Source organism: Propithecus coquereli, unplaced genomic scaffold (genome assembly GCF_000956105.1).
Source record: "Propithecus coquereli isolate 6110/MARCELLA unplaced genomic scaffold, Pcoq_1.0 Scaffold300, whole genome shotgun sequence".
Taxonomy (NCBI): domain Eukaryota; kingdom Metazoa; phylum Chordata; class Mammalia; order Primates; family Indriidae; genus Propithecus; species Propithecus coquereli.
Window position 1 is genome coordinate 381,227 of NW_012148620.1, and position 22,260 is coordinate 403,486.

The 22,260-nt window shown below is 34.6% G+C and overlaps 2 protein-coding genes across 2 annotated transcripts in view; one reads left to right on the forward strand and one right to left on the reverse strand.

Moving 5' to 3' along the window:
* Positions 1-22,260, reverse strand: part of XPR1 (xenotropic and polytropic retrovirus receptor 1) — a 199,393-nt gene that overhangs the window by 31,455 nt on the left and 145,678 nt on the right. Inside the window, exons 7-10 of the mRNA XM_012649665.1 lie at positions 15,485-15,733; positions 15,096-15,275; positions 9,758-9,929; positions 8,098-8,292 (exon numbers count right to left, since the gene is read on the reverse strand). Of these exons, the coding sequence (XP_012505119.1) occupies positions 8,098-8,292; positions 9,758-9,929; positions 15,096-15,275; positions 15,485-15,733 (796 nt within the window). The remainder of the gene's footprint in view (positions 1-8,097; positions 8,293-9,757; positions 9,930-15,095; positions 15,276-15,484; positions 15,734-22,260) is intronic.
* LOC105814632 (ATP synthase F(0) complex subunit C2, mitochondrial-like) lies at positions 3,645-4,289 on the forward strand. Its single transcript, XM_012649682.1, is given in 1 exon segment — positions 3,645-4,289. A coding segment is annotated over 1 exon segment (426 nt). The 5' UTR covers positions 3,645-3,699; the 3' UTR covers positions 4,126-4,289.

Genomic DNA, 22,260 nt, shown 5'->3' on the forward strand with positions numbered 1-22,260 from the left:
ATCTATAATTAATATTTTAAAAGAAATTTAAGGTGATATATAATTATAAAACCATTTAAAATTAGCACAATGTCAGTAGATAAAAGGCACTCAAGAAATACTTGTTGATTTAAAGTTAAATTAATAATCTGAAAAAAAACCAGAACTCATATTTGGATTTATGGCATTAGCAGGTCTTAAGCCAATACTGTCAACATGAATTCTAAAATAATCCATTTCTTTTATGCATTATTAGTTAGACTAGGAAAATTATGGCAGAAATATATCAAGTTCAAAAGGGTTAAAGATTTGAGCTACTTTAATAGTAAGCCAAGAATGACAGCATTTACCCAAATGAGTTTTTAATTGTGTGTATACCATTTTTTTAAAAAAGTTAATGGAACAAAAATTTCCCTAGAGAATTAGAAAAACAATTACTGCTTCTATTATAGTATAACAAGAATAAAATTTGGAAATTCTGGCATAGCAGCCTCTTATTCAGAGTAGAAAAAGGGTAACAAACTGGCTATACCCCAGAGAGGAAACACTTGAGGACTAAGTGTGCTCACACAAAACAATGAAGTGACTATTGCACTGAAGGCACTAAACTACTGCTGAGGAATCCTCATTAGGGGCCACAGCAGCCATAGAGAATTTTAAACAAGAGGGGATCTGGGCACTGGAAAACAACAAACCACACAAATATAAATACGCTCTTAAATGTGCAGAGAATATTTCTATTTTCAAGTATTTTTAAAAGTCTAATAGCAAATGCTTTTTAGCAAATGCTAACAAAAAGTCTACAGTAAAATATAAAGTATTTTTAGAAGAAGTTTTTCCCCTCATATAGTCAGAGAATAGCAAAGAACTAAATCCACTAAGAATTTATTAATATTTTATAATGTTAGAAACTGTAAATGAAAAATAGAAAATCTAATGAAATGCTCTCCCTCAACAACCAGTTAGAAATAACAACGTAATAGCCTTTTCCATTATTGTACTTCTCACAGGCTTTTCCTTGTCAAAGCTAAGAAACCTCAAGGACACACCAAAACCACTTAAAACATTTTCTTGCCTCCTCCAATCCCAATTCCAACAAAACACTTGCAGGAGTTGCCTTCAAATTTAGCTATGTAATGAAATGTGGATTCTTAAAATATGGAGATTGGCTGCTAGCTAAATTCCTTTGTTTCTAAAATCAATGATAGAAAACAAAATACACTGAAATATTTCAAATATGTTTCCTTTTTAAGACAAGTGAAAGCTGGCTGCAATATTACCATCCTAGTCTCTCTAAAATGGGCTACCTAAACCTCTTACACCTCTGTTTTTACAAACCATGCAATATAACATAAAACACTTTGAAACAATCTTGAAAATGCCCCAATCTAATACTGTTGCTATGGTAACTCTTGCAGGCTAGTTTTCTGCAAAGACAGATCTCTGAGTCTGAACAAGGTTACCTCACCATCTTTTACTCCACCCCCCATAAAATTTATCCTCTGCAGTAACAGACATATTTCCAATGGCCCCTCTGAAAAATACGTGTTTTTGTTTTTGTTTTTATTTTGACTATGCACACGTGAATTGTGTTCAGTGAGTAAATAGGTATGTTACTGGGCAAAAAGTCAAACACATTCCTAATTGATATTTACTCTGTGCAACCCCCACACCCAAGGTGATCACCAGGGTTTCTCTTATAAAGACTCTGTAAAGGAAGACACACATATACCAGCTCTAGTCAGCAAAGGAAACTGCATTTCATTTTATCATAAATTTCATCTATGTAGCACATTAGAGTCTAAAGCGATTTCATATGCACTCCCTTATCTAATTCTTAAAACAAACCTGTGAAGCAAACAGAAAAGGTACCATTATCTCCACTTTAAAAATGTGGCTTTGTCTGGAAACAAAACAAAACGAAACAAAACAAAACCTCTAGGCCGGGAGAACAGAACTGGGAAACTACACCAGCACTTCTATCACTTACAAACTGCATGGCCTTGGGCAAGGCACAAAATGGGATAACTAGAATCCTCCTTCACTTAATATAAACAATAGGATATAGCATAGATGTCACCTCACAGAAGTCTTCTCTAAACCTCCCATCCCAAGGCCTATGAGGCTGGGGCCTCTTCTAGTACCCTGTTTATCTCTTTAAACTCTTATTTTAATGCCTTTTTATAAAAAGTTGTGGTTGAAAACAAATAAAATTTACTATTTTAATCTTTACTAAGCGTACCGTTCAGTAGTATAAAGTATATTCACACTGTTGTGTAACCAATTAATGTCTTTTTAGTTGTCTGCCCCCCCATTATAAATTAATGAGGACAAGAATTACGTTTTGTTTGTTGCTATATTGCACAGCCTGTTATATAAAATATTCTTAACAAATACTTCCTGAATGCATGATTGCTCTGCCTGTTTGTCTGCCTATCTATCTACTCACAGAAGGAATGAGGTGGCTACACAGGGATGTATATAAATATGTTAATCTGAAATCAACTTTTCTTATTTGGCTGACTGGTTTCTCAATTAGGGTATGAAGAGATCAGAGTATGCCACCCTAAAATATGCTACTTTTGTATAAGGATTATTTTGAGTTGAAGGCAAATGAGAAACAGCAGATGCAGGAAAATTTCTCTGCCCTTTGCCTTTCCGTCTAAAAGCAGGGCATAAATTCCCTTTGTAAAGATTTCTCTCTCTCTCTCCCCTACCAGGAAGGAGAGGACAATTCAATCACCAGAGATGACACTTATCAATGGAAAAGACACCCCTTAAGTCAGCATAACAAACCTTAATAACCCTTTTCTTTCATTAAATTCCCTATATATTTACCTTTTCACAATTTACCATCTCAGAAAGCCAATCCCTCACTTTGTCTCCTTACTTTTTCAAAATTTATGCTCTTTGTAAAAATGGTATGTAAGTCCTGGGGTTAACACTTCTTTGGGTCTTCACTTCTTTACTATGAAGGCCTTTGCATATATGATAAACCTTTTCTCCTGTTAATGTATCTTTTGTCAATGTAATTTGCAGGGCCCCAGTCACTTAACCTAAGAGGGGTAGAAGAATAAGTTTTTTTCCCCCTACAGGTATATCGCAGATATTCTCCATAAATTGGATGAGCGTAATCTGCAGTTCCAGAATTTTTTCCAAAAGGACATTTAAGGAATGTGATAAGATAAAGCATTTCATCATAAAATACTACATTAGCAAATGTGTATTGAAATTAACAATATTTAATTTTCCTAACCATTATTTATGTTAGGCTAAACAAGGAGCCTCTAAAATTAATAATCATATGATGGTCTACTATGTAGAAACTGAGCTAGTTAATGATTCTAATGATTGGTTAACAAATTCTTTTTCATTCAGTTTATGTTCAATTCTTTTGCTTTATTCTGTTTATTTTCAACTCTTTGATTTCAACAAAGAAAACTTGATCACTAAAAATAATTATTAATGATAGACCATTATGCAATTTTGGGGGGCAAGAACCCATAACTCACTCAAGTTATAAAATTGAGTGACACTGTAACAGCAAAACTCCTTCCATTCTCACCTACATAGCTGTAAGATTTCTCAGAGTTTACTTACATAAAAATTGAAAAAACGAATAGTATTAACAAATTTTTCTCTTTAAGAAATGTTTATGTGGCTCTCTGTCTTCTCTGCGTTGGGAGCAGTTCTCCTGCCACAACCCCTCACCCCTTGAAAATGTACGCCTGCTCAAAGTTCATCTCCACCCCCTCTTTGGTCAAGAGCACCTCTCAGCTGCTGAGTCGACCACTGTCTGTGGTGGTGCTGCAACGACCAGAAACACTGACAGATGAGAACCTCAGGATCCTGGCAGTCTCACGTCCCCTGACCTCACTTGTCCCTAGCCAAAGCTTCCAAACCAGTGCCATTTCAAGGGACATTGACACAGCAGCCAAGTTCATTGGGGCTGGGGCTGCCACAGTTGGGGTGGCTGGCTCTGGGGCTGGGATTGGGACTGGGTTTGGGAGCCTCATCGTTGGTTACGCCAGGAACCCTTCTCTGAAGCAATAGCTCTTCTCCTACGCCATTCTGGGCTTTGCCCTCTCAGAGGCCATGGGGCTCTTTTGCCTGATGGTGGCCTTTCTCATCCTCTTCGCCATGTGAAGGAACCATCTCCACCTCCCCATAGTTCTTTCTCCTGTGTCTCGTCTGCCCTGTGTGTTCCTTTTCCTATACTTCCCCAGGCAGCCTGGGGAAAGTGGTTGGCTCAGGGTTTGACAGAGGAAAGGTAAATAAATACTGTATTAATAAGATGAAAAAAAAAAAAAGAAATGTTTATGTGCAATAATTTATCAAAATTTGTAATACATTTGTAATGCTGCTTTGGTCAATTGTATGTAATGATCAGGATAATGATAATTATAACCCAGAACAGAAAATAAATTAATCTCTGAAAAGTGGCCTTACTAATATCCACCTAACAGAGGAAAATAAACTATCAAACAGAAAGCAAGAGAAAAAAACTCACAGAACTGCCTTTTCCTTTAATTAAAACACCTGTGGCCTAATTTGTTATCTCTAAGAGTTTTGTTTTCTCAGCTTTGAAGAGCCTTAAGTGGACAATAGGGGTATGAGCTCTCTGCCTAGTTCCTGCAAGGACCAGATTCCAAGGACTCTGATAAGTCGGCCTCACAGAGAAAAAAAAAAAAATAAAGAACACCTGCAACAACTTCACCACTGCTTCTGTTATCAGCCTGCTAAAGCAGAGGGAAAAAAACCCAATTTTACCCTTTAAAACTCTAAGCAGCTTTTCCTCAGCTGCCTGGCATTTCTACTCCTTTATTCGTGTGCTCTGGCCTCTCTCTCTCTCTTTCTTTTTTCCTTTCTTAAGAAAGTAAAATAAACTTTCTTTCCTAAAACTATTCTACACCTGGTGTGAGAAATCTTTCTCCAACCTGCACTGTGAACTCCTTGTGAGTCCCTACCCTTTCAATCTCTTAGCACCTTACAGTGACAGGAAATAATAATTTCATTTCAATTTACATATATGTAGCAGACAAAAGTAATACATTTTTAAAGCATAAAAATATATTAAAATAAAGATACATTACATTAAAATATAGTTCAATAGGAAAGAGATGTAAATTTTCTGACTATTGTGGAATTGTTTCATTTTTTAAAAAATAAATCATGGTAAGTATCAAACTGCTTTTTATTTAGATTACCTGGATACATTAATATTTAGTAGAAACATTTAGCAGCTTTATGTTAAAATGCAAATATTTAAAATACACTGAAATGGTATCTTTTGTAATTATTTAAACCTAAGAGAAAAAATCTCAGCTGTAAACCTAAAAATGTCCCAGAGGTAGTATAGTTTATAAAATTCTTTGAAGAAGTACGTGAACAAAAAATGTCTTAAGACCAAAATACTATCCAAACTACTTCTGTTCTAGCTTGAACTCTTTAGACTTGGAGTATTTATAGACTTGAGGAATTCTGATTTTCATCTTCTTATTGAACAGTATCAGTATATAGCTGACTCTCAGACAACATGGGTTTGAACTTCTTGGATCCACCGATAACACGGATTTTCTTCTGCCTCTGCCACCCCTGAGACAGCAAGACAAACCTCACCTTTCTCTCCTCCTCCTCAGCCTACTCAACATGAAGATGATAGGGATGAAGACTTTCGTAATGATCTAATTCCACTTCAACATCTCTAATCATTAGGGAAATGCAAATCAAAACCACAATGAGATATCACCTAACTCTAGTGAGAATGGCCTTTATCAAAAAGTCCCAAGACAACAAATGCTGTTGAGGATGTGGAGAGATAGGAACACTCTCACACTACTGGTGGGACTGCAAATTAGTAAAACCCTTATGGAAAATAATTTGGAGATAACTCAAAGAGCTAAAAATAGAAATACCATTTGATCCAGCAATTGCACTACTAGGCATCTACCAAAAGGAACAAAAGACATTCTATAATAAAGACAGCTGCACTTGAATGTTTATGGCAGCACAATTCACTATTGCAAGGATGTGGAAACAAAACAAGTGCCCCTCAATCCATGAGTGGGTTAATAAAATATGGTATATGTATACCATGGAATACTACTCAATTACAAAAAACAATGGTGATCTAGCACCTCTTATATTATCCTGGATAGAACTTGAGCCCATCCTCCAAAGTGAGGTATCACAAGAATGGAAAAATAAGCATCACATGTACTTGCCATCAAATGAGTACTAACTGATCAACACTAAGGTGCTCACATGGTAATATTCATTGGGTGTTGGGGGGGTAGGGGTGGGTAAACTCACAACTAATGGATGCAGTGAGCATTGTATGGGGGAAGGACACACCTCTAACCCTGGCTTGGGTGAAACAAAGTCATAACTTGTAACCAAAATGTTTATACCCCATAATTTCCTGAAATTAAAAAAAAATCTACCTCTATAATACTAAAATGTACAGATGAAACATGAACATTGTTTAACTTTTTAAAAGAACCTCTAAATAAATGCCTGAATTTTTAAAATAAAATAAAATAAAATAGAATCTAAGTACAACCAATTGTGCTTGGATACCCACCCCTCACCAAAAAAAAAAAAAAAATAGTTCCACTTCATGAATAATAAATACATTTTCTTAATAACATTTTTCTCTAGCTTACTTTATTGTAAGAATACAGTATATAATACACACAACATACAAAACATGTGTTAATTGACTGTTCATATTATAAGGCATGCTATCAGTAGTTAAGTTTTTGGGAAGTCAAAAGTTATACGTGGATTTTTGGCTGCATGGGGGTTGGTGTCCCCAACCTCCAAGTTGTTCAAGGGTCAACTGTAGTTAAAGATACATTATGTTCTAAAATATTCATCCAAAAAAACAGCACTCATTTTTACCTGGGATGGAAGAAAAGTAAAGGGTTCTTATAATTTAGTAAAAGGAGTCATAAAATACCATATCTACCAAATCAGTTGCCTGATTTATAAATTCACTAGTAACAACTTTCTAAATCATGATGCATGCCTGAACTGAATAACAGCATTCCTCATAAGAGTTAAAATTATGGGAGCTTTGGGGATGTGTTTCCTCCACTGACATACTTAGTTAAATTATATCATTTAACAAGAGAGCCTACATGGTGGTAAAATTATTGGCTATGTTTTTATTAATACTACTCTAACCACAGAATCTACTGCAAAAAGTGGAAGTATGTTATAATGTGTTCTGCTGGACTAAGTCTCAAGGCTTGCTGAAGCAATGCCCTAACCTTTCAATGATCATAAGACACACTTTAGATAAGTAGCAATTTTGTAGCACTAAAGCTCCTAAAATACGGCCTCGCAATTTAAAAAAATCACTGAAAAATTTTTTACCAAAGTATTTAAAAATAACTATAATGATTTCAATTAGTAACACTTCTTTACCACCTACACATGAAAAAGTGCAGCGTCTAAGGTGTGGGCTGATATTGATTTAAATAGACAAAGAAAGAATGCATTTTAGTAAAAGGAAGCTAAATCATTGACAGTTCTTGGAAAAAGGTTAAAAATTCAAAAGGAATGACTGCATGTGGTTCAGAACTTAAAAGCTTTTTCTCTTCCCAACAGAAGAGCAGTCTCAAGTAATAACAGGTTGCCATGGAGATGAGGAACTAGAGGGATCAGAGAACTCAATTTGCAGTTAAATGGCCTGGAAACAATCCTTACTACTTCGTGAAGGAAAGCGATTAAAAATATATTTGATTGCCACAGGGAATCTTTTTCACCTAGCCATTTCGCAACCTCATTAATGAACAAGGAAGTCTAAAAATTCAAATGAAAACCCAAGGTATCTATAGATCGAACCCATTAAACATAATTCAGGATTTTAAACATCATCACATATTCTTACTCTGGGTGACTGTGCTTCTTTTCAATAGTATCTGTCAGTAAATACTGGAATGAGACTAACCAGTTGGTTAGTTGAACAAACTCGTACAACTGAGGGAACTGGAATTTCAATGGAAAAAACAAAGAGCATGACAAATGGAAAAATAACCAGAGTAAGAAGTAAGATTCAAGTAGTAAAAATCCAAGTTTTGAAAAATCTCTTCATAGCCAATCACAGAATACCTTTGTGAGTGTGGTAAAGGGCTGCAAACGTCACCATGAAGAAAGTTGTGGAGTATTTGCCCGCATTAACTAAATGAGGAAAGGCTCTTTTTGTGTCTCGGTATCTGCGCAGGCACTGGATGAAGCGAAGCCAAGCAGGAATGCACTGAACAATGGCCCGCACACCATATGTATATTTGTGGCAAATTCCTGGTTCTGTGAAGATTTCAAAGAAGAAAAAAATTACAATTAAAAAAATAACTTGTTCACATCATTTAGCCATATAGTGTAACCACTACCAAGTGCATAAAAAAGCAAAAGCCTGAGTTTCAGAATCACTTTCTTCTTTGCAACTATTACATTTTCAAGGTTTTTAGTGGTAGATAAGCCAAGGAGAGATGGTAAAATACGTAGGGGGGACTAGTGGGAAAATCTGCTCTCTCAGATTTCTGGATATCTGTCCTGGAATCACTTTCTTTGGAGTGTGATAAAACTATAAGAAAATTAAAATGAGTACACTAGTCAAAGGGAAAAAAACTGGTTGGCTCTTAATTTGAAACATCTGGAAAACCTACCAAGTATCATAGGTGACTCCAGATAATTTCATGAACTCCAAACCACCATAACATAATACATCCAAGAGTACTTGCTCTTATGGTCCTTTTTTTTTTTTGAGACATGGTCTTGCTCTGTCTCCCTGGCTAGAGTGCAGCGGCATCATCATAGCTCACTGCAACCTCAAACTTCCGGGCTCCCGCAGTCCTCCTGCCTCAGCCTCCCAAGTAGCTGGGACTATAGGTGCACGCCACCACACCCAACTAATTTTTCTATTTTTTGTAGAGACGGGTCTCACTCTTGTTCAGGCTGGTCTGGAACTCCTGACCTGAAGTGATCCTCCCGCCTCAGCCTCCCAAAGTGCTAGCTAGGATTACAGGTGTGAGCCACTGTGCCCCACTCTTTTTTTTTTTTTAAACCAAAAATGGATTTTGTGTTTTTAAATAAGAATGGAATTGGTAAATCAATTTTTCTTCGAATTCTGGTTATGTATTACAGTGTGATCAACTTACAACAGAGTTGTGATACACTGGCAATCAATGAAAATGTGTGAACTGGCTTCATCATTAACTTTTATTAGTCAGATGTTACATAATCTGTCTAAATTAGATCTCTGTCATGAAGGGAAAATTCTTTAATAACTTGAACTCCTGGCATAAACTAAGAGTGGGAAAAAGAGCCAGAAGAAAAACAAGGTTCCAAATAAGAATTAAAAAGCAAGTCTTGATTTTCTCAAAGCACTTAATCTAATTCTTAATAATCAGTATTTTTGGTCACTGCTATCTACATGGTATTATAAAGCAACACTGTGACAAACTGTTGGCACTAAACATTTGCAATATAACTACCAATGTACTAGAACTTTTTTAAAAAAATAGTTGTAGAATTCTTTAAGTGTAAGTTGTAAATCTCTTGGCAAATGGATGGCTAAAATCCTGACACATAATTTAAAAGCCAAATTATATCAGATAAAGAAATTGCTAACAGAGTGCCAAGAACATTTAATTAAGTTTATAATATTATCGGAAGAGTTTTCATCATGACCTTGATTTTCTCATTTATGAATCCCAACATTGCTTGCTTTACACTGGCAATTTAATAGTGTGGATGCAAATTTGCACCCTACCTTCTAAATTATTTGGCAATAGGCCTTTAGTTTCATCCCATTCGAGCTCCAAACTGTAGAAGCAGATCATATATTCCAGGTCCATCAGTATCACTGACAGGCTGTTCAGCTGATCGGCCAGCCAGAAATCAGCAAAGCCTACCTTATGGAAGGGGGCTGTAAATACTCGAAACTGAGAGAAAGAAAAAAAAAATCAGAAAACATAGAAGAAAAATCATATTAAATTTCTCTAATTCATGTCTATACATTCAGCATGATTGCTTTAGCTGATAAAATGGAAACCAATGAACCAATCACAGACAAACAATGGGACCTGGCAACAGTGGCCAGGTTGAGAATTAGCAGTGAAGGGAATGAGCTGAATGAATAAGAAAGGAAATAGAGGACGGAAAAAGGCAGGAATAGCTACAGTTAGGAAACAGAAAGCAAAGAGGTGGGAAAAGTTGAAGTTGAAAGCAGAGAGAGAGCGGTAGAAGCCCCAAGAGGAAGTCTAATGTTAGGTTCTAAAGTAAGTTTAGCTGGAGAGGCAAGTGCTATGATAATTTCTGGAATTCCCTCTATCTTAGCTAATTGAATGCAAAGCTCTTCTTTGCTTACAAAGGACAGGTAGGAAAGGATGGTATGCCATCTGAAGCAGTCCTTATTCTCTAACCAAAGTCACTTTCACTTCACTAATGCCATGGTGATGATCATGTTCATCTTGAAACTACACCACAAAAATCAGCCCTCTTCCCAATGTTCAGAAAACGATGATAAAGGTATTAAGGTTGAATGTATTGAGTAGTAACCCATGCAGTATATTTTCTTCAGGGTATGTGTAGGCATTATCTCAATCCTCCTAACAATTCTATGAGCTAGGTATTATTGACATCTCCATTTACAGAAGACCTACACAAACTTGTCCTGACCTTTTCTGTGGAAGTCTGTTTACCACTGCAAAGGGAAACCCTCGCATCGCAGAGAAGGGAAGTATAATAGATACTAATGCACTCACTAGAAATAGGCTCAAATTGGGCAGATTGCCTTGACAAACCTTGAAATAAGATGGAATGAAGGTAGCCTTAATCCTCATCCTGTCAGACCCCTTCTACCTTATATAGGAGAAAATGGGACTTCTGAAACAAGGAATTCTGACTAAGCAGCGGTTTTGAGAAAATGAGTCTAAATCTTTAGCTCCCTGGCCATTTAGCTATACTCATTTCGAAGAAATGTTCAACCTGGGAGTCTATGACTCTCTCCTCAGACATGGCTGGTTCTTTCTATTCTTTCTCTAAGTAGTTCTCTTTATTATTTCAGAAAGACTATGTTATGAATTAATCCTGGGTGTCGACTATTTACGTAAGGTACTGTCTTGGAGCTTTGGAAGCTCAACCAGGCGTCTGAGAGACATAATGCAGGCTTTGAGACATTATTTTCTGGAGCTGATATATTTTGGTTCCATGGCTCAGTCTCTTGATCACTCCCATACTTTATCCATGAGTCCAACAAGCCAGAGAGACAAGCTATATCATTTGCAACCATAAGCTCCAGATATAGCAAACTTTTTTTGAGATGGGGTGGTGAGGGTAGGATAGTAGTTATCCACACAAAAAGTTCTGGCCACAGTTTTTGCAATATTTTAAGCAACTCTAGGATGCAGAATGACTAAAAGGATTCAGAGACAGAGATAAGAGGATAATTTAAGTATAACACCGAAGGATCAGGAAGTCTAATTTAATCTCTAGTCATGGACTTTTATGAAATTGGTAGCCTACGGCAAATTTCTTCTTTCTAACTGACATGAGACAGACTACCATTACTCTCACAATCTGCCAAACCCATCCTCAAAACCTGCTAATAAAGAAAATCTCCATAAGAGCAGAAGAGGAAAATAACACACTAAACAAGAAACAAAGGGATGAAGGGATGAGACTGGAAAGGGATGGGAATGGCAAGAAAATAAAAAGAAACTGAGAGGAAGGGAAAATTTACAAAAAAGAGAAGACAAAAAGAGGAAGAAAGGGGGTAGTAAATGTTGGTATAATACAACTAATGAAGGAAAGAATACAGTCATTAATGTATTCAGCAAATACTTATTAAGTATTTCTATATGTCAGACACAGTAGAAGTATAGGGATAAATAAAACAGTCTCTACGCTCAAAGGCCTCAAAGACCCACAGTATAGTTGGGCAAATAAATACCTAAAAATATAATTACAGCACCCTATGGTATGTGCTCCTATAGAGATATATACAAAATACCCTGGAAATACAGAGAAATGAACAAGTAGCCCTGTCAAAGGCAGGGTGAAAGGGAGAAAATAAATAGATCATACTTAACTCCCTGACATTTACACATAGTCAAATTCATTTTGTAATCGATTTATCTGAATTCTCCTTCTGAGAAGCCTATAACTCACTTCTCCTTTCTTTTCTTATTCTGATTAAGGCCTTTACTTCTCCACTTCTACCTTGTTATGATTGATTAAAATGATAACACAATTCCCTGGAGTAATATAGTATTATCAAAGCTAGAGACAATTCTGGATATCTAATGTTTTATCACATACACAAAAAAAGCCACTAATAAGTTATTAGAAAGAATATGTTAACATTATTTAACTTCTCCGAACAAAGGTTTCTTCATTTACAAAATGGGGATTAATAGCAGCTCCAACCTCATGGGTTATTAAAAAAATTAAATAAATCAATACATACAAAATACATTATTAAATAAGAATACCACTCTGTTATTATAAAAAAAGTGAAATTTTTAGTATACAACCAAAGAAAATATTGCTAAAAACTGATTTCTAAATTATATAACAAAGGACTCTAATTTAAAGACTTTAATTAGCCTGCTATAAGAATAGCTTGATATTTTTGTTTAGAAAATCCAACATATATTCTATACTTTCTAATTGGATTTCAGATTGAGGCCAATACAGATTTGGGGAGAAGATGTATGACCTAATGGATGTAAATAACTTGTACTAGTTTGACACATAATGTTCATATAAGAATAAATTAATTTCTTATAAAATTTTTTTTAGCTTTTTTTGGGGTACTGTAGCATATATTAATTCCATAGATTCTTATACAAATATGCATATATATGGGACCCAGTGCCTACCACTACGACCAAATGACGTATGTGTTTTTCCCACTAAAAATTAAAGAAAAACAAAGGAGGAAGGAAATATAATTTTTCTTTAGGATGAGGTTTTAAAAAAGCTTTATCAAAAAAACAGAACTAGAGTGGAAACAGTCTTATTAATTCACTAGCAATACACTAAGTCTAAGTGCAAGTTTTCTCAGTGAGATTTGAATTAAAATAAGTCAACAGGTCAATTCTTGTTAAAATGATCTATAAATAATAACATTCTTCCTGTTTATAACTCTTATTACAAAAATTACAAACCACAATGCTTCTGTATTTCACTGCTTCTAATAGTGCATTCTTTTATTCCTGCTTATTATATCATCATTGCCAATCTATTCCATTAAGAAGTTCTCATTTATTAACAAACACAGCAAACGCATAGATAAATGTCTACTCACTGGGGAATCCTTCTGCTAATAAGAGTAACTGGTCATGCATGAATCACAGCTTGCTATTTAAACAAAGAAGGATGCACTGGGGAAATGCTCACTTAGCACACAATGCACACAACTATATTATCCTGTTATTGCAATTATGCAATCATAATAGCACTAGAGTTTTCTGAGTCTTCCAAAATCTCTTTTAAAAATAACTTTATGAAGATTTCATATTCATTGAGGCAGGAAATAATAGGTATTTATATCTTAAAAGTATTGCTTTGTAGCCAGAAGAATGCTACATTTTTTATGCAAATAACACAGTTTAAAAACTCCACAAAATCTAAGCAATAAAATGACAATCTCAAATAAACGTAACCTAGTTATCATAAAAACTGGTAATGATTTAATTTTCAGTATAAATCTCAAGAGAGAAACAATGGATCAAACTTTTCTTCTGTCTTCAAAAACAAACTTCTCTAGAAAGCATACTTGCTAGGTGATGACAAAACGTATTAAAGGCGATGGTATACTTATGGCTAATCAAAATACTCTTGTACATTTAAGTTCCAAACACAGAAGCCAAACCCCAAATTTAGGCCTACAAGTGCTACACTTAAAGTGAATGATTCGCGCTTTGTTAAAAAGATGAAATGGGAGGGAAAAGAGAGATTCTCAAATATTGGTGGAAGGTGAAATTCCCATAAGAAATACAATTGTTTTCTAACAATTAACTTTGGAAAAGAAAAGTCAAAGAGATTTGGGCCACCTTCGTTTTCTAATTTTTATACTTACCTTAATTAGAACATATATTGCTTTTTATTTAAGTACTTACCACCTTTTTTTAAAAAATAGAAAGCCATATTTTGTCTTCAGATTTTTAAAAATTCAGTTATGTATTACTAAGAACAAAAGAACTCTGCTAATCTTAAGGAGCATACAAAAGAAAAAGAAATAAAAACTAGTCTTCAAGGAGGTATCTTTACAGACGAAAAAGAGGTGAGAAAACAATTCTGGCAATTCTGAAAGTTTGTATAGAGATCGGTGAATTTAATCACTAACTTTCACTCTACTGTAAATTATAATTTATAATCTAAGAAATAATTATATGAAAGCATTCTCAATTTATTTTCAAAATAGAGCTGGCTTAATTTAGGAATAAGCAAAAGTCCCCTCCCAAAGCTATCTTTACAGGATAAAGCTTTTCATTTTTGTAGAAAACTCTATATCCTATCATAATTGAGTGATTTTGAGATTAGAAACAAGTAAAGTCGAAAAAGAAATGAAACTTACTACAAAAAGAATCAAAGTCAATTTCTCAAATTAAGGTTGGTGTTCTGGCAAGATATTCTTACTGCTTTTAGAGAACAAATCTTTCCTAAAATGTATTGTTTGGTTGACTATTTATACCAATTTAACAGGCAAAGTAACAATAGCTTTACTACTTTTTTTAAAAGGAAACTTATAAAATTTTATACGTTATCACAGCTGGTTAAATAATCTATATAATGAAGTAATAAATTTATTACTTCATTAAATGATTACAACTTGCAAAATCATTTCAAATCTGGCCACTTAATACTCTGTTTTAGGAGGAAAAAATGCATGAGTGCTTTTCCCAGGGCTGCTGCATCGAACAACTTCAAGGGTATTGGTCATATTGTATTCTTTGCTCTTGAAGCTGGGGCACTACTCACATAAATTACAATGTGAACAGTGCCTTCTGCAGTTGTTCAACCCAGCGGCCTTAGTTTGTTCCTAGAGGAAGCCAATGACTGATGTACCACTCTAAAAATGGTATACAAGTTTCTGGACTTACCAGCAGTTTAAGCAGCCAAAACCGGGATTTATAATAGAAAGTTTTAGTGGGGTTGATGAGAAAAAAAACCATAAATCCATAAAGGGCAAGTGGATACACATATGTGGGGATGACACTAATTGGAGCAAAGAAGCATGCCAGAAGGCTCAGGCACCACAATATCCCGAGGAATCCAGCAATCTGGTAAAGGATGAGGAAGACAAAAAGAGAAAAAACTGTTATTTTCACCATTACTCAGAAATATCTATAATAAAACAAAGGTAAGAAAAATGATTAGTTATTAAGTCATTAGTCCTCTTCAAGTAGAAGATAGATTTAAGTACCCACTAAACCAGCTATACAGCTAATGCAAACTGTATTTGCGGGATGTTATGTCTTGCTTTGATTACCTCAAAGAGATGTTGATGAGACAAATTGCTTCTCGGATTAAGTTCAAAAATGAGCACATGATTTACTCCAGCCTGTCTCCAACCATACGTGTTGATGCCCAGTAGAAAAAGGAATTCAATCAGAAGAAAGCCACCCCGATAGATTCTTATCAAGGGCCATATACTTCTATTTGCTTCAAGTTTAAATACAGCTGAAAGAATATTAATATACTGGTTAGTAATAAAATCCACAATGTCTTCTTTAATTATCTTTTCTCTTCATTCTCAATGATATATCCCTGGCATAGAAATTTTTCATAAATGAAACCTAAACTTAGATTATTTTAAGGGCCTGATAAACTTGCCTCCAGATTCTTTCCCTTCTTCATTTTACTGGGCAGAAGGCCACTTGAATAATTTCCTAAAACTTGACTTTTAGCATGTTATTCCACTGTTCCATTAGTTTTTTAGATGATAAGAGTCATGGTGAAATGGTTTTGAATCTTTTTTTTTTTTCTTTTTTGAGCACAAGATGAAGTTTATTGAGGAAGAGCAAGATAGGTTTATAGAGCAAGAGCAAGCTACATTTGCCACAGATGACGACAGGCCCCCTGTCATAACAAGAGATCGGTTTTGAATCTTAACATCAGTTCTGTCAGCTGGGGATTTCTGGCATGACATAACCTCTTTGGCTTTGTTTTTTCCATCATTAAACAGATTATAGTAATACCTACCTCACAGAGTTGTTGTGAAAATGAAAAGAAATAGTACACGTGAAAGCAATGTGAAAATTTAAACATCATACAAATGATAACAGTTAATATTTATAGGATGCTTAGTGCTAAAGCATTGTTCTCATTATTTTCACATATAATAATTTAATAATTCATTTAATCATCACAATGGCTCTTTGACTTAAAAACTAGCTCCATTTGACTGACGAAGAAATTGGAGCACAGAGAGGTTAAGTCCTTTGCTCAGGGTTACTGAGCTAACCCAGAATTTGAACCCAGACCGTTTTGATCCAAAGTTCACACTCTTAAGCACTACATTCTATTGCCCATATAAATCGGCCTATACAAATGTTTGGTATCATCACTATTCTACAGTTCTCCAATAATCACAATGTTCAAGCACCTTAGCCTTGCAATTCAAGTTCTTCACAATTTAACCAACTCACTTTCCCCAAATTTATCTCACAGCACCCCTAAACATTAATTTTCAGTGCCTGATGAATTTTATTATCTGTGTAACAAGTTTGCTTTTAACATTTGCTTATGTTATTTCCTGTATCTAAAATGGCCTTGTTCTTTCTCTCTACCAATTCAAATTTTACTTATTATTTAAGAACCAAATCCTTACCTGTTCATAAATTCATTGAATCAGCGTGTTTGGTTTTTAGCATACCATGTGCCAGACATTTCCATTTGGTCTAATGATTTTCCAAATAATTATAAAATTTATTGATAGTATCGCTCCTTTGAAATTTAATTATGTACTAACATACACTTAATTTAAATAACCATTTATTATTTATCTTTGTATTTTCTAAAATACATAAAACATTTAATAATTAAAAAATAGGCCAGGCATGATGGCTCACACATATAATCCTAGCACTTTGGGAAGCCATGGTGGGAGGATTGCTTGAGGTCAGGAGTTCGAGACCAGCCTGGGCAACACAGTGTGACACCCATCTCTATAAAAAATAAAAAAATTAGCTGGGCTTGGTGGCGTGTACCTGTAGTCCACGCTACTCGGAAGGCTGAGGCAGGAGGATTGCCTGAGCCTAGGACTTTGAGGTTGCAGTGAGTTATGACGATGCCACTGCACTAGCCTGAGCAACAGAGCAAGAGCCTGTCTCAAAATCAAACGAACAAACAAAAAAACAAAACAACCCCCAGCATACAGAAAGCCTTTGCTTTGGAATCAAGTACTATAGACCAGATTTTAAATCCTGGCTAGGGCAAATTATTTAATTTTTCTAAGTCTGAGTTTCCTAGTTGGTCAATGGGAATAATACCTATTCTCGTAAGTTTATTGAGAAGATTAAATGTGAATAACATATATCAAATGCCTAGAATAATGTTTGGCTCATTATGAATATTCAGTATATATTAGTTTCTTTTACTTTTACTTAAGGAAACTTCACTTATTAATTCATTTGACAAATATTTATTAGGTGCCTTTTATACCTGACACCATTCTAAAAGCTGGGGATTCAGTGGTGAACAACAGACAAAATACCTATCTTCAGGAAATTTCTATTCTGTACGATGTCAGATAAGGGGTTTGAAGAAAAAACAAAGTAGGGCAAGGAGATAAAGAATGATGTTAGGTGCTATTTTAGGAAGGGTGGTCAGGGAAGACTCTCAGGAGATGACATTTGCAGAGACCTTAAAGAAATAGAGAACGAACCACTGGAATATTTGGAGGACTAGGGTTCTAGGTAGAAGGAAGTACAAAGGGCTTCAAGATAGATTGTTCCAGGAAGAAGACCAAGGTCACTATGATTGGAATGAACAAGAGGTAAAGTGATAAAGAGTTGGCTAGTAGCAGATCAGATAGGAATTTGTAGGACTTTGTCAAGATTTAAGCTTTTACTCTGATGTACAAGCCTGTGGAAAGTTTTGCATATAAGTGACATGACGTGATCAATTACTTTAAAGGGCTACTCTATCTATTACATGAAGAACAAACTGCAAGGGAACAAGTATAAAGCAAGATTAGTTAGAAGGTTATAAATGGAAAACTGTATATAGTTTTATATCCTGATTCCTAAGCAAAGACCACAGATACACTGTAACAGTCAAGAAACAAAAATAATAAGTAAAAATCCCCAAGAATCCACAATAAAATTACTAGAGTTATAAATCCATCAAAGTTGCAAAGTACAAGATCAACACACAAAATATGGTAGTATTTGCATACACAAGCAATGAAAATATGGAAATGAAATTAAGAAAATAATTCTAATTACAATAGTATCCAAAAGAATAAAACATCTAGGAATAACTTTATCCAAGGAAGTGAAAGACTTGTATACTAAAAACTATGAAATATTGCTGAAAGAAATTAACGTAGATCTAAATATATAGAAAAAAAATCTTGCGTTCATGGACCCCAAGACTTGATATTGTTAAGGTGGCAATACTGCCCAAAGCAATCTACAGATTTAATGCAATCCCTACCAAAATTCCAATGGCCTTTTTTTCCCCCCAGAAATGGAAAAATCAATCCTTAAATTCATAGGAATTGCAAGAGACTCCAAATAGCCAAAACAATAACGAAAAAGAAGAACAAAACTCACACTTGGTGGTTTTAAAACTTACTACAAGGCCACAGTAATCAGAACAGAGTAGCATTGGCATAAAAACAGACATATAGATGAATGGAATGGGACTGACTCCAGAGAGAAACCTATATATCTATGGCCAATTGATTTTCAACAACAGTACCAACACTATTCAGTGGAAGACAGTTATTCTCTTCAACAACTAGTGCTGGGACAACTGGATATCCACATGCAAAAGAAAAAAGTTGGATCCCTATCTCACATCGTATATAAAGATTAGTTCAAAACTGATGACCTCAATATATGAACTAAAACCATAAAACTCAGAAGAAACCATAAGGATAAATATTCACGACCTTGGATTTGGCAATGGATTCTTAGGTATGACAAAAAAGTATATGCAACAATTAAAAAATAAACTGGACTTCATCAAAATTAAAAACATCGAGACACTATCAAGAAAGTAAAAAGGCAATCTACAGAATGGGAAAAAGTATTTGTAAATCATTTATCCGATAAGGGTCTAGTATTAAGAATACATAAAGAACTCTTATAATTTAACGATAAAAAGACAAACAACCCAATTAAAAAATGGTCAAAGGACTTGGATATTTGTCCAAAGAGAATATATAAATGACCAAAAAACACATGAAAAAATCCTTAATGTGGTTAGTTATTAAGGAAATACAAATTAAAACCATAACGAGATACCATTTCACACCTACTTTGATAGATATAATGAAAAAACAAAACACAGAAAACAAGTATTGGCAAGGATATGCAGAAAATGGAATGCTCATAAATCCTGGTAGAAACAGAAAATGGTATAGCCTCTGTGGAAAATAGTTTGATCATTCCTCAGAAAATTAAACAGGTATTCAAACAAATTCATGTATATGTATTTTCACAGAAGCACCATTCACAACAGCCAAAAGGTAGAAACAGTCCAAACGTCCATCAATGAATGAATGGATAAACCAATTGTGGAATATTATTCAGCCATAAAAAGAATGAAGTACTTATGCATGCTTAAACATGGATGAACCTCGAAAACATTATGCTAAGTCGAAGAAGTCAAACACAAAATGCCTCATATTGTATGATCTCATTTATGTGAAATATCTAGAATAGGTAAATCCACAGAAACAGAAAGCAGACTTGTGGTTGCCAACAGCTAGGGAAAAAGGGAATGGAAAGTGGGGTTTCCTTTTGGGGTGATGAATGGATTTGAAAACTAGGTAAAGTGGTGGCTATATAACATTGTGAATGTACTTAAATGCCACTGAATTGTTCACCTTAATAAAATGGTTAATTTTACATTATATGAATTTCATCTTGATGAAAAAATAATAACTGTAAAGGAAAAAATAATAAATATATCTGAAGACAACATTACTAACTCCTGTATTAGGCATATGCATTAAACTGTTTTACTATTGGTAGTGATAGCTTTGCTGTAGTATATCTAAATTTTCTAATTCTGTCTAGTTAACATCTGTGGCCATGGACAAAAGAAGGCTAAATAGCCTAGTTATTCATGACCCTAGCAACAGTAGTATTCTGTTCTACATAAGAAGAAAATTGCCACGATCAGGAAATGTTAACATACATTTATAAAACCTAAATACACATTTATAATACCAAGTTCTATATGATAACATAAGAACTAGAAAATCTGTGAGGCTTTCAATAACTATGATCCGAATAAAATAACAACTATGAACTCCACAATTTGTAAGAAAAGTTGATAAAAAAAACAAAACAGCAACAACAAAAAACCCAAGGACCTTTGTAGAACAATAAAGGCTAAAGATACGTTCTTCTGAATGAAAACAGAAGATTACATTAAAGTGAATGAACTGATTTATTTTCAAACGGTTCGAAAAACACGGTGTCAATCTTAACTATTAATAGTTAAGTTATTCATCAAAGATCAGAAACTTCAAGTTGCACTTAAATCTAAAACCACAAGGGCATAGGTTATCTCCCTGGAGCAAGCTTTCATAAATTTCCTGGGGATTAAACTATAATAACTCTTGCTAGTTGCTAGATAAGGTCATCATGAAAAATTCCAGGGAATTAAAAAACAAAATAAATTAGTATCTTTTTTTAAAAGAATAAGCATATCATTTCTATGATCCATGGGCCCAAAGAATTAAGTAAGACATGCATGGTTCCACTCCAAACTCTCCATGGCTTCATGAATTTTTAGTTAAAAAACAGCTAACTTACATCAAGCATTTATTCTGGGCTAAGCAATGTGTTCAGTGCTTTACATGTATAATTTCATTAATTCTCACAGCAACACTATAAATTGGTTTTCCTCAGCAAATACATGAAGAAACTGAGGCTTAGTCAAATTAGGTCCCTTACCCAGGGTCACAAGGATTTAATAACCCTGCAATCTGGCTCCAGAGCCCGCACAATGGGGCTAGACTGCATATAAACCAGTATGAGCCTGTTTAAAAAAAAAATCCAAAACAGCAGCTCATACTGAAATTTACAAAATTACAGTACTCTCTGTACTGTACCAAGCTGTCAAATCAGTTTTTTTAAAAGAACATTAAAAAAATTTAACAAGTAATAGACGTATATAGGAAAAAGCACCTCAAATGTTATAAAGGATATGAGAAGCCTCTTCTCATTCCAGATTCCCATCCCCTTCCCCAAAGGAAATCATATTAATAATTTTGTCTAGTATCTTTCAAGAAATACTTCATGTATGATGAAAAATGATAAAATGAATCAGCACCCAGAAAAGGAAATAGCACCTTATCAGCATCCCAGAATCCCCACCTCATATCCTTTCCTATTGCTATCCAGCCCCCAGGGGTAAACACTGCCCTGATTTTTGCCTGTTTTTTGAACTCTACGTGAATGAAATCATATATTATGTACTCTTTGTGTCTGGCTTTTGTTCAGCATTGTTTGTGAGAGTCACCCACATTCTTGTATGTAGCTATAGTTCATTATTCTCATCACTGTACAGTTAGGTGAACCTATTGCTCCTAGGCTATAAACCTGCCCAGCATGTCACTGTACTGAATACTGCAGGCAATTATAACAAAATGGTAAGTATTTGTGTATCTAAACAACACATATAAACATGGAAATGGTACAGTAAAAATCTGGTATAAAAGATTAAAATGGCATATCTGTATAGGGCAATTACCATGAATGGAGCTTACAGGATTGGAAGTTGGTCGGGTACGAGACCAAGTGGTGAGTGAACGTGAAGCCCTAGGACATTACCATATACTACTGTAGATTTTATAAACACTGTACACTTAGGCTACACTAAATTTATAAAAAACTTTTTCTTTCTTCAATAACAGTTCACTGTAACTTTTTTACTTTCTATAAGCTTGCTTTCTTCTATTTTAAAAATTTTTTATTTTTATTTTTATTTTTCAAGCTTTTTGTTAAAAACCAAGACACAAACACACACATTAGCCTAGGCCTGCACAAAGTCAGGATCACCAATATCACTGTCTTCCACCTC